The 13,015-nt window shown below is 40.6% G+C and overlaps 1 protein-coding gene across 4 annotated transcripts in view; it reads left to right on the top strand.

The window, feature by feature from the left end:
- The window catches only part of NYAP2 (neuronal tyrosine-phosphorylated phosphoinositide-3-kinase adaptor 2), a 137,022-nt gene that overhangs the window by 73,953 nt on the left and 50,054 nt on the right, over nucleotides 1-13,015 (top strand). For all 4 annotated transcript variants that reach the window (XM_021553646.3, XM_021553645.3, XM_021553647.3 and 1 more), the window contains one exon: nucleotides 8,281-9,378. In XM_021553646.3, coding sequence (XP_021409321.1) covers nucleotides 8,281-9,378 — 1,098 coding nt within the window. The remainder of the gene's footprint in view (nucleotides 1-8,280; nucleotides 9,379-13,015) is intronic.

The raw sequence follows: 13,015 nt of genomic DNA on the forward strand, positions 1-13,015 counted from the left end.
CACCACCAGAAGCTTCCCTTTCTGGACAGAGGAGAGATCTTTTCTTTCTACAGGCCAACAGAAATGCTGCTGCACATGGCACAGCCTGTAGAAGCTCAGAGCATCACCATTCTGTGTGGTAGTCAGGGAATCTGATACTTAGGGAATAAGATAATTAAGGATACAGGGTGGTAGCTACAGAGAAGGAGAAGGGGCAGCTAGTGCAGGGTGACAGCTCCATGAGAATTGCACCACAACAAAAATGCTGATTTGGGGGCTGGTGTCACCCATTGTTCTCCATGTGAAGCGCAGTCAGTTTGTGGGGAGCTATAAGAATAGAGTAATAGCAGTTAATTCACAGTAAACCAGCAAATCCTTTAGGCTTCATTTTTACACTGACAGTCAAGACTCCATAAATGTTGCTATAAACTAGAAGGGCTTTACTGATGTTTCTGCTCTGTGGCTGTTTTACTGTTTCACTGTTTCACTGTACTCTGCTGTAAACATATTTAACCCCTCAGTACTCCAGCTCTATACAGGCTCCTGCAAGAGAGACACCAACAGGCAAGGACATAAACTTTGTAAATTAATTTGTCTGCATGCATGATTCAGTAGTTTTGTTTCCACTTTCTTCACTTATGATGCATGTGATGGAGAAATTTCCATACCAATTGCCTTTCTCTAGAAGTCCTCCAGACCTTATAGAGTTACAGACATTTTTATTGTCACTGTAACACTGGTTGCAAAACCTGTTTTGCATATTGCAGAGTTCAGAATGAACCAGAATTTCGAAAATACTCATTGCATGTGTGGGCAGCGTGAAAATCTTTCCCCAGTAATCCTCCCACCTCCCTGTCCTCAGAGCCTCTTCCACTGGAAGTCCTATAACTTAAACCCATATATTGCCAGAGATCTGACCCCTTGTGTCTGGTCATGTTAGTTCAAGGATATTTTTCTAGATGGGTACCCAGAGTGTATTCATCAGAGGGTACTCAGAGAGTCACCTAAAAGAAATTACTGTGAGATTTTCATTTGCCTCCAATTGCACTCAGCACATCAGTTTTCCTGTAAAAGGAGGATGATTCAAATTGACTATTCTTTCCTTAATTATCCAAAGTCTTGCTTTTTCTGCCTTACCAGGCCTGTGCTTTTAACAATAACTTTTAGCCTTGGTGAATAGTACAGGACAGCTTGATTGCAAATAATTTGTAATTATTTCCTAAACACCCCTTTCTTTTTTTCTTTGCCTATTCAGTGTTATCTGGAAAAATCAGGGACATCAATTACTCATTCTTTAAAAAAACAATATGAAGTTCAAAATATAGGAGAGCACTCCTATATATAAGGCTGGGAATTCAGGAGGAGACATCAGCTTTGTAATTTTATGTGCATTTTTGGGGCCCTTTGCACTAAAAGAAAGGCTAATTGGCCAGGTGGAGGTACAGAAAGGGGGGCTGTGATGCAGAGGACCTGGAAGTCAGTCTGGCCTGGAATGTGGCAATTTGGGTAGGGAATCTGCACCATGCTGAGACTACAGAGGTTTTGACATATCCTGGCACCTCTGGATCTGCCCTTGTCTTGATAAATTGCTGAGTCCCTGCAGAGCAAAGGACTGGCAGCCCGTGTTGTGCTGGGAGGAGGCTCTGGCAGCAAGGCACTGATGCCCTAGGCTGGCTTTTGTGAGCCCCAGGAAGGTAGGGCAACCTTGGCATGTGCAGAGTGTGTGGTGTTGGGGCTGGGAGTTCAGTTCTGTGGCCCTGAGCTGGACCTGAGAGCAGGATGTCTCTAACCATGGTCCTGTCAGCTGCAGTGGTTGTACTGCTGGAGCAATGCAGAACTGGATTTTACTGCAGGCCCTGATTCTGCTCTCTTGTGTACTGATGCTTAATTCTGGACTGTCATTCCCAGAGCCACAAGCTCACCAGCACTTTCAATTAGAGCAGAAATCAATAATTTTAAAAGCCAAAAGAAGTCATAGCCAAAATAAAGGGACCTGAATACTTTTGAGGAAGTATCCTTAATCATAGCCTTGAGACATACAGGTAGCACATCAGCATTATTTTACGACACTGACTTTTAGTCCTTTCATTTTCAGTATAGTTTTGTCCTCTTTAAATGCCCAAATAATTTCTAACAAGAGCTAATCAATTCAGGAGGGGGAAGAAATAGGTTCTGTTTGAAACCATTGTGCTGAAACCACCTATTGCCTGTTTGAATTAATCAGATGGTTATTTTATTCTTCCCATGTGCTTCCCTTCTTTTAGAACATCTTTTAGGAAGGGAGGAGGTAACATTCAGGGAAAGCCCTTGTGTCCATGAGAACAATGCTATTTTAAGAACCAGACATTTTTCTTGAAAGAAATACATGCTCTGATGTTACTTCAAACTATTGACGATGTTTCAATAGCCACTTGCTAAGATGCATTTTGTCTGTATATTTTATGGCTGTTCACAGTGTAGGAATATTTGCTTTCAAATATATTTCGGAGAAGAAAAGATGCGTGTTCAACACTGCATGTCTCCAATAACTATATTTAATTTTTTTTTTGTTTTCTACTGTTGCTTTCCAACGATAGGAATTGCTGTGCAAGTTTTGATACAAACAAAATAAATTAAAATAAAACCCTTGTGTAAGATGCCTAAGAGCTTAACATGGCAGCAGGGAAATATTGAAAGGTGGCATTAGGAGGTAAAAATGATAGGTGAGTCCTGTAAAAAGAGATTATTTAAACTTAGGTCTCCCGAGTGCCAATCTCTTGCACAGTTCACATGACTGTGCCTTTTAAAAGTCAGTTTCACTAAGACTATTCAAACTTCATCTGCAGAGATAATGAAATCTAACCCAATATAAGCATTTTTAGGCCCCAGATAATTCCTTCAGTGAATCTATAACCTCTTGTAGAAATGGAAAGGGAACAATTTTCTTGTTTGTGGTTTTATTCTGTTTGTTACAGTGAACAGAAAAATTCACTGGACTGGTCTGTGGAATGTGAAACTGGAAAATACCCAAAAGACAATACAAAATAGCAAAATAAATTCTAATTTTTAGATGTTTTCACTCATTCCTTATATAATGAGAAAATAATAAACAACAATTAACAACATCTTTTCATATTTCGGTCTCTCCTTAAAGAGTAAAAATATACTTCAGAAGGATAATACGAGAAGCATTCTCTATTTCCAAAATTAATAATGAAAGGGAGATTATCTGGGTATGTCTGAAAGCTATGCATAACCTTTGCACTACAAATATCTCATTTCAAAAATGTCATATTCTCCTTATACAATAGGGCTTCCATGAGGCTATTTTAAGCACCGTGCTTCTTTCTTTGAAATGAGACCTGGAGTTACCAGAGCTGCATCTCTGGTTTCCCTTAAATTTTGCTAGAGCCAGAGAGTTGCTTGGAAGGAGTGCCCTACATGTAGAGTGCCTGGCCAAGCAGAGGGAACTCTGGGGAATTCACTCTTGTTTTCAAGGCTCATTGTGCCTCCAGGTTATCAGCTGTGGGAGTTTTGGGTGGCTCTGATGCAAACAAGGAGGTGCTGGCACAGCATTCAGAGCTCCCACAGCCAGGGCAGCTCCTGGGTAGACAGAGGACCATGGAGCAGGTGCTGAGCATCATCCCCTGAGCACCTCCCATGTGCAAACCCAGGGGAATATTCCCCTGTCTGCCCTGGGGTGCTCTGACTCCCAGGAAAACACTGACTTTGACCCTCATACATGGAGAAGGCCCCCAAAGCTTCAAAGTAAACTAGAGACCACAAAACTGTGAAATAGATTGTAGAGATTGTAGACAGTAGTGTAGTATGTCACATGGGTGAGAAATTTAGGTTTTAGGATTTTTAGCATATTGTAGATGGGTACAAGATGGAGGATATAGGGTATTGTCTTGAGTTCCTGTCTTTTCTTCTTTCGCCTTCTTCTTCTTGAGTTTGAGTTTTCTTTGAATGGGCAGAAAAATCTGCATTGCGGGTCTTTAGGGGTCAGTTATTGGGTTAGAAAGAGAAATAATCTAGGTGTCACTTCTTAATTGGATAGTTTAGTTTTTTATTAGACTTAAAAGACCTTGCAACACGAGGTTGTTAGCCATTTTGTGCTGTTTTCCTGCATGCAAGATCTGGGTGCAGACAGTGTGCTGAAGTCACGATAATATAACAATAAAACAAGAACCTGAAGACTGAAAAAGTTCTGTGTGCCTGCTTTTCCTGACACAGAACCGCTCCAGGAGGGTTTCCCTGCCAGGGAAGCCCTCAGGGAGTTGTCCAGTGTGGGTCCTCCAAACTCCCACTGCCATGTGCCCAACCTCCCTTGTGCTTGTGTGTGTCTGTAATGGGAGCGCACACAGAGCTTTGTGGTGCACTTTGAGATGGATGTTTGAGCAAAGCTGCACCTGGTGGGCAAAGGAGCAATTCTCCCTTTCATTTCTTCCCCTTAGCTTTGGATCAGGATTCGTGTGCTCTGATGCATACAAGTGGCAGAGTCTCAACACAAGTTACAGGCAACAGTTTTATCGAGGACATATCAATTCATGTTGGAAAGCACTTAATTAGTCCATGTTTAGAGCAGACACTGTGGCAGCATGTGTATCACCAATATGCCAGCGTGGTTCACTTTTCATAGAAGTTTATGTTCCCAGCAGGCACCAAATGCTTTTTCTGCCTGATAAATGTCAAGTACTTTAAGCAATCTTGCCTGTTCCTCTCTGGAGATAGCCAAATAATTTCCTTTCATTGGGTTTGGGATCTTGCCAAGGCTTCTGCATTCATGCACATCTATCCCTGCCAAATGTTGGTAGCACCGGAACTGCACAGATACTCCCTGCTCCTTTCGTTGGCTCTGCACAGCTCTGCTCAGCTGCAGGATTCCTGTGACTCTTCTCTGTTGTTCTGGGCTGGAGCAGTAGTTCATGATTCACATTCCATTAACAGGTGTGCTGGGAGTTCAGCCCTTGCCAGGGAGCTGTGTTTCAGAGTAGAAACCATTGTTAAATAAATTTAAGTGTCTTGCACCACAGCCTTCTTAAAGATAATTCACTTTGCCTCCTGAATATCTTCCTGCAGCTGAGAGAGTTCCTAGTGGGTATGAACAGTTCCTCTGTTCCTTGTAATGATAAAAAGCTTTCTTTTTTCATTAAGTTTATCAATTTACCTGTGTATTTTCTCTAGTGAGTCTTAGAGCAGCAATATAGAAGGTAACTTCTAAGGTTTGTAAAATATTTAAACAATTTAGTTAAAAATTTTAGTTTGAAAAGTCCAATTTGTCATGAAGGGAAAAAGATCTCAGTAACACAAAACCACCTGGAAATAGAAGGTTTAGTAAAATAAACTTCAGCAGAGAAAAAATGCTTTAAATAGCAAATGAAAAGTAAATCATATTGTCATGTTTTACTCTGTCTTATATAGCAGAACTGGGTCATTTGACCTTTTTGCTGATAATGCCACCAATATATTCTAGGCTACTGCTACATACCATGTAATGGCAGATGAGGCACTGTGTGTCATTGTGGTACTTAATTTCAACCCATGCAAAAATACCAGACTAGATGGCAGAATGTCAATCGCTTTTCCTTGACATTTCCCATTTCCTCATCTGTAATGAACAACCTGTGGATGTTCTATATGGGAATTCCAACACTCAAGGACAGGTTTAGACAGTCTAGCAGAACCTCTTCAGCTGGATAAAAATTGTGAAAATTGAATGAGGGAAGAGGAAAATATGCTTTTTCTAGCAATTTAAAAACACGGTACTTTTGACCAATTTTGGCTGGTTTTAGAAAAAAAATCAGTTAGCATTAGCCTTGAATGACCACAGCACAAGAGGAGCTCAGCTTTTGATTATTTTGTCCATCATTAACATCCATCCAGATAAAGACATCAGAGAGTGGGGATGTGGCTGTAAGACAGAGCACATTCTCAGCGTGACACCTGTGGCACAGAAGATGTAAAAGGCAGCACTGGGAACAGGATCTGAGGAAGCAGAGGAGCAGGAAATGTTCCTTTCTCAGGTATCCATTAGTGATGGCAGCGTGATGCAGAGGGAACTGAAGACTGTGAGAAGCCTGTATTTACAAAATACAGGATTTTCAATTGTAGCTGAAGTAGAGTTCAGGTCATGTGCAACATGTTCACAAAAGATCATTGACTGTCTCTTCATTTTAATGACAGCAATCTGAATAAGATTGTTTTTGTCATGGTTGTAAATCAGATTAACAGAGTTTGGAGAGATTACTGAGATCACGTTTATGCCAGTAGAATATATAAAAACATAATATACAAATAAGATGCTAAACAGAAATGAAATAGTGATTTAGCTGGAAGCAGGCATGCAAAATCTACCAGTATTGTCAAATACATCACAAGTAATATTTTCTGCAAAGCTCAAATGATTTTAGTAGCCTACATCTTATTCCCAAAAGTCTAGCCTAATACATTCAAGAAAATTAATTTGGGTTAATTAAAAAGACAAATTTAAAATGCATTAGGATATGTCCACATAGTGGAAAGCTATCAAGCTACCAAACACTCTTATCTGTGGTAGCTTTTGCATGTCCCTAGCCTCCTGCAAAGTGGAACACATTAATTGAAACCATCATGAAAGTAGAATATAAATTTTTTAGTCTTTTTTTTCCTTTTAATTCTGACAAGATTTCTCTTGCTTTTTGTTTTGTTCTACCTTACTTATGTGTTAAGCTAAAACAAATTCTACTAATAAAGAGTAGTCTCATTACATTGTGCATGTACACATTCACAGCTCCTTATTCCTGAATAAAACTTGTTTATCATCTGCCTTTACTGCTACACCTTCTGGGAATTAAACAGAATTTATTTAGCAGATCAAAGCATGAGTGTGACAAAGTGATAACACTTTGAATCTTCCTCTGATAGTGACCAAACCATGCTAGTAAGATGCTTTAATGCAGGTGCTTTAATCCAGCTCTGAGCCAGCATCCTCCCAGTCTCAAAATGCTGTCTTGAGGTGGCAGAGCCCTTCCTCACTGCTGGCTTTAGGAGTATGTTTATGGCTGTTTCTAAATGAGAGGTTTCAACTCTGTGAGTTCTGCCTGCCTGGTTTAGCATCAGACATTTGCTGGTTGCTTGCTGATGGGTCAGCAGAAAGTGTCTGGAAAGTTCTCCAAGCATTGAGTTCAAACTGGCGGATATGCAGTAGTGAATTACAAGGAGCAACAAAATTTGGAAAGGCAGGAAAGCTACCATTCTAACCTGACCACTAGTTTAGCTCTCTCTGTGTGCTTGTTTGTTTATTTGAACCAGGGAACTTACCAGTGAGGTATCAATTACCTTCTAGAAACATAAATTAGGTTAGGGGTATGTGATAATTTTTGTTTCTGAACAAGGTTGTTGAGTCTGCTTAGGATAAAAGCTGACTTCACTTAAACATTTAATGGGGCATTTTATTAACCCTAACATTTAATGAGATGTTTTATTAGCTCTTTATGCAAAGTGAACAAAATGCAGTTTGCATGAGTTTCCTTATTGTATAATTAATAAAGGATAATTTCCAAGAAACCCCTGACCTCTCATTTCAAATGAATTTCATCACAATGTTTTGATTTAAAATTTCAAAGACAAGGTTTCTATAAGTAACCAGTGTAGAATGGATCCAAATCTGTGAGATACTTTGCTATTCCTTGACTTCACAGAAATCTGGTGAAGAGATTCACAAGATTCTAACAATAAAATAGAGTCCAGATAAATCACTAGAATTATCTCAGCAGCAGATTTTACAGTTTGTGTATGAGTATTTTCCTTCTCTGTTAGTGCTGAGACAATTGTTGTGCTTTATGCAAGAAGCTACTATAAATAAAAAGGTCTTGATTCATCACTTTGTCACTGCAGAGTTACCTCACTGTCATTCCAGTATGACTGTCCAGAATCTTAACTGTTCCCTTGGAGCCAAAAGGAGTTCATTTTGATATTTAGTGTTATGTCGTTGGCAACTCTTTGGGTCTTTAAAATCCCACAGTGATATTTGAAAAGCATAATATTTAAAAATGGAAAGTTCCCTGTCCCAAAGAGTTTGGGAAAGAACAGATGTCTTGGAGGAAGGGACGTGCTCACTAGTTACTTAATCCTGGAGTGTCAGAGAATTCTGGGAGAAGTCTAGGAGTGTTTTGAATGGAGTGTTATTTTTAGTGTTCTATTGATGTAATACCAGAGAAAACCAGCAACAAGCTGGTCCCAGGAAATTCATTCAAGAATTATGACACTGTAACAGAGACCCTATGGCTGACAAAGTGTGTTACAGGCTTCTGACGAGTTTATGTTCTGTTCTGTTTTCAGTGTCAGCCAAACCAAGACCTCACAGTGATGAGTACACAAAGAAGATTCCACCTCCTAAGCCGAAACGAAACCCAAACACCCAGCTAAGCACATCTTTTGATGAAACATATATCAAAAAGCATGGCCCTATGAAGACCACCCTCACTAGGGATGCCTCACTCTCACAGGTCAGCAGTCCTGCTCCAGACACAGAGGAAGAAGAGCCTGTTTATATTGAAATGGTTGGGAATATTCTCAGAGACTTCAAAAAAGATGAGGATGACCAAAGTGAAGCGGTCTATGAGGAGATGAAATACCCTATATTTGACGATGTAGGCCAAGATTCAAAATGTCAATGTGAATATGACCATCACACTTGTTCTTCTCAGTGTGCTACTCCCACAGTGCCTGACCTAGATTTCACCAAGTCTTCAGTGCCATCTACTCCCAAGGGCTTGCTTTGTGACATACCCCCGCCATTTCCAAACCTGCTTTCTCACAGACCTCCACTGCTGGTGTTCCCACCAGCACCAGTGCAGTGTTCCCCAAATTCTGATGAGTCTCCTCTAACTCCACTAGAGGTCACAAAGCTTCCCGTCTTAGAAAATGTGTCTTACATCAAACAGCAAGCTGGAGTTTCTCCATCTTCACTGCCACCTCATACACCAGGCCATCAAAAACTGGAGAAAGACCAGACAGTATCTCATGGAACTAGCACCCCTGGGCACACCTCCTCACCTCCTCATCCTTCTACCTTATACAGAACACAGTCTCCACACGGTTATCCTAAAAGTCACTCTGCCTCACCTTCTCCTGTCAGTATGGGTAGGTCTCTTACCCCCTTAAGCCTCAAAAGACCTCCACCTTATGACTCTGTACATTCAGGAAGTCTCTCAAGAAGCTCTCCATCAGTGCCTCATTCTACAGCCAGAAACACATTGCAAGAAGGAGGGAAGATGGTCAGTGTGTCGGTCAGCACCTACGGGTCATCATCTCAGAGCAGCTCCCGCTCTCGGACACCCACCAGTCCTCTGGAGGAGCTGACCAGCCTCTTCACCTCAGGACGAAGTCTCCTGAGGAAGTCCTCCAGTGGCAGAAGATCTAAGGAACCTGCAGAAAGTAAGTCCTTGATGTAATTTTTCCTCATGTTTGTATAATATTATCTGCTACTGTACTTTACTAAATGAAATGCTTGCAAAAATTAAATAACTCAAAATTCTGAATTCTTTATAGAAATTTCCTGTAATGAAAGAAAAATTATTGTTATTCCTTCCTATTGTTATATTTCTAATGTTTTTAAGTATGTATACTGCACTTAGAAGTGCAATTCATGGCTTGGTCTTGCAAAAAGAGTCAGTTCGCGTTAATTTTTCCACAGCTGTAAATGTTCCATGTGAGTTGGAGTCTTCCAGCCTTGTCACATCCTTCCTTTCTTGATGGATGCTAATACAGTAAGCAGCTTGTAGCAAAATAACCAAACAGTAACTGTTGAAGGTTATTTGCAGAGATCCACTGATCACTCTTAATTTGGCCAGAAATCCTGGAAAATATGGTGGCAACCAGAGGTACCAGTTTAACCTGAGGCAAAGGTTAAGACTGATGATCTTGGAGGGCTTTTCCAGTCTAAATGATTCTGTGATTCTGTGTAAACCATTCCTCTCCTTCCATGCTGTGTCATGGAATATCTCTTTCAGGTGGACTGGTGTGACTGGTTGGAAGGTTGTGCTGTGAATTGATCTGAAAACCAACATACTGCATAATGCACATAACCTATAAACCCACACAGGAAGAAATGCACAGAAAGAGGCTGTGCAGGAAAACCTTAAGCCAATATTCACTTGTCATGTGCTGTGTCATAAAATCAATATTCCATATGCATTCCGGTTTTCGCCATGTACACCATGTACTTCTGAGCTAGTGAAATATGGAAACTCCTTTTGAAATCAACAGGAGTCACATGTGTGAAAGCAGAACCAGGCACCAATATTTCTGCTGCAAAATTGTTCCTGTTAAGTGGGTGTCCTGCAGTGGAAGGTTATTCTAACACCTCCTGTCTCAGTGCAAAGCAGACTTGGGATGCTTTCTCCTCCACATCAGTAAAATCTGTTTATGACTTTGAATTGTTGACACCTGTTTAATTAAAAAGCTTTATTTGGAGAGCAGCTGATCTCATGTTTGCGTAGGTACTGTAGTATAGCTATTGACAGCTCTATATATTATAAACTGCACCTGATAAAAGAGAGTTCTGGTTTCCAGGCTACTGTATCACTGCAGAAGGGAAGTGAATTCCACACTGTGTTTCTGGTTTTGTTTGTGCCATTCTGTTATGCCACTCATTGCAGTGTGGTCACAGCACTTTGGGGCATGCTCAGGGTGCTCAGCAGGACACCCCCTCTGGGTTTCCACGGGCAGAGTCATCTGCCTTGCACCTCTGCAGCTGAGTGTAAGAATGGGCAGTGGGTTAGGCTGGTCTACAGCTCATCCCTTCTGACTCATTGATTCCAATTCTCCAGCCTCAGTGTTATTCTTATTTATCTCTGTGCACATCAGGAATAGTGACTCTGCAATCAGAAGGTGAAGGTGAGAGTACAGTTAGCAAGATACTGAAGATAGTACTTGGTGCAGCAGTTTGCTTAATCTGCCTTTAGTATTTTCATGGCTTGTAGTCATTAATCCTGTTTTATGAAAGTCTTAGCTCCATGATTCAGTAGGGTTTCATTAATTGATTGCAGTAGTAAAACTACAGTAACACCGGATTTGTGTGCTGGATTGAAGCAAGTTTGTATCTAAAAGGTAAAATGATTCTTGTAATTTGGAACAATTATGAGGGATGTGATGTGACATTTATAAATAATTACAGTGAAATGCTATGGAGATTTTGGCAGGTAATACCAAGTATTATTAAATACGCTTCTTATTCATAAGTGAACAGAAATCCCCTGTAAATCCCATGCTACACTTGTTCTACCGTATGAGGTTTGTACTCTCACCAGTGTAAGCAAGTTTGGAACCTGGAGAAATTCCTGCCATGAATATTGCAAATCCTGGGAAATTTCAGCATCTGTGCTGCTGTCTCATATCTATCTTCAGAATATGTTAGCTATGTTCTACTTGACTGAAATTGAATGCAAAACTTCCAAAGGACTTCTTACTGATAAACTTAAACTAAATCTTGTCCTGCAGATCTGTACCAAGAGCAGCCTTGTTGGCCACTCAAGGAACACTCTCTTTGCTCCTTAGCAAGTAGAAATCTGTTCCTTATTGGCCACAAATGATAAGAACAAGAGAGATATGAAATTGAAATTGTGTTCATTTATTTAAGAAAAACACATTCATGTTATAGACACCAGTGGTGAAAAGGCTCTGGTGTACAGCTGTGTTGAGTAAATGAACAGACTGCCCATCTAATCCGATTGTAATTTTTCTGGTATTTACAGTATCACTTAATCCTGTGGGATTACTGCCCTGAGCAAGAATCAGGTTTGTGTTCAGATATTGCAGAGGTAGAAGACATTCTAAGATTTATAGAAAACACATAAAACTCTGGAATTTTATGTATTTCAACTCTACATTGAAATGATCCACCATAAGGAATCTAAACTGGGAGATTTGAACATGGCATTTGACCAGACTGACACATTTACATGTCATGATTTACATGGTGATAGACAGAGGAGGCTGGGCTACTCATCTCATATGTTAAAGAAACCTTGATCCTTATTGTCCTGTTTTCTAAAAATCCTTTTGTATGCTTTTAACATTTTAAATATGTATTACAAACTATTTATGAAAGTGGGGAGAAAATAACCAGGAAAAGTAAATAAGGCCAAATCAGAAATGAAAAAAAAAAAAAACATTGGTAGAATATTATGCAAAAAAAATAGAAAAAGATGGAGACAACCCTACAGAAAACTGAAGAAAGGTGTAGAACATGAAGAATGTCAAAGAGTGAAAAAGATAAATATTACAAATTGTCACTGACTGTTCCTTAATCCTTTCTGTGTTTATGTGGGATCCCATGGCAGTGTGCCTTAACCCTTGGCAGACCCCTGTGCAATACAATGTCAGTCCTCAGAGGTTAGAGGTAAACTATTTAAAGGGTACCAGCACTGCAAAGTGTCCTTGGGCTGCTGCACTGTGCCCTTTCCTGCAGCAGCAGGCAGGTGTTGAAGGACAGCACTTGATCCAGCTATGTGGAGCCACATAGTCCCTTTGTTGTCACTGTGACTCCTGAGTGTTTGTGTTCCCATGTGCTTCAGTAAAGAGGGATTTATAGAAGGAGAGGAAGGGAATGGTCTGAAGCGTTTCTGGAGCAATATTTGCTGCTTCTGTCATTTCTGCACCATAGAAACACACTGTGCTCCATGAGGAACTAGCACTGGAATCCTGTGCCTGAAGGCATCCCCACATCCTACAGAGCAGGGCAGAGGCTGCAGTGCATCCACACTGCTCTGCTTTTCACACTGCTCTGTGTGGCTCCAAGGCTTTCTTTGTGAGATGGTCCTGTAAATCCTTGTCAGGACTAGCCTTTCTTTCTGTATGTTGATTGTTCCCATTTGTTATGGCTTCTGTTTCCTCGCAGTTTCCTGGGAGCTTTGTGCCAGTTTTGAGCCATTACTGCAAACTTTCACCCCAATGAACTGCACAAGAGAGTGGGGTGTGAGATCAGAACCAGTGATGCAGCTCAGGTTTTGTTTCCCTAAGCTGCTCTGCAGGGCTTCAGAGCTGCTTTGGTGTTTGCCTACGTGGAGTTTCA

Source organism: Lonchura striata, chromosome 9 (genome assembly GCF_050655825.1).
Source record: "Lonchura striata isolate lonStrDom1 chromosome 9, ASM5065582v1, whole genome shotgun sequence".
Classification (NCBI taxonomy): Eukaryota; Metazoa; Chordata; class Aves; order Passeriformes; family Estrildidae; genus Lonchura; species Lonchura striata.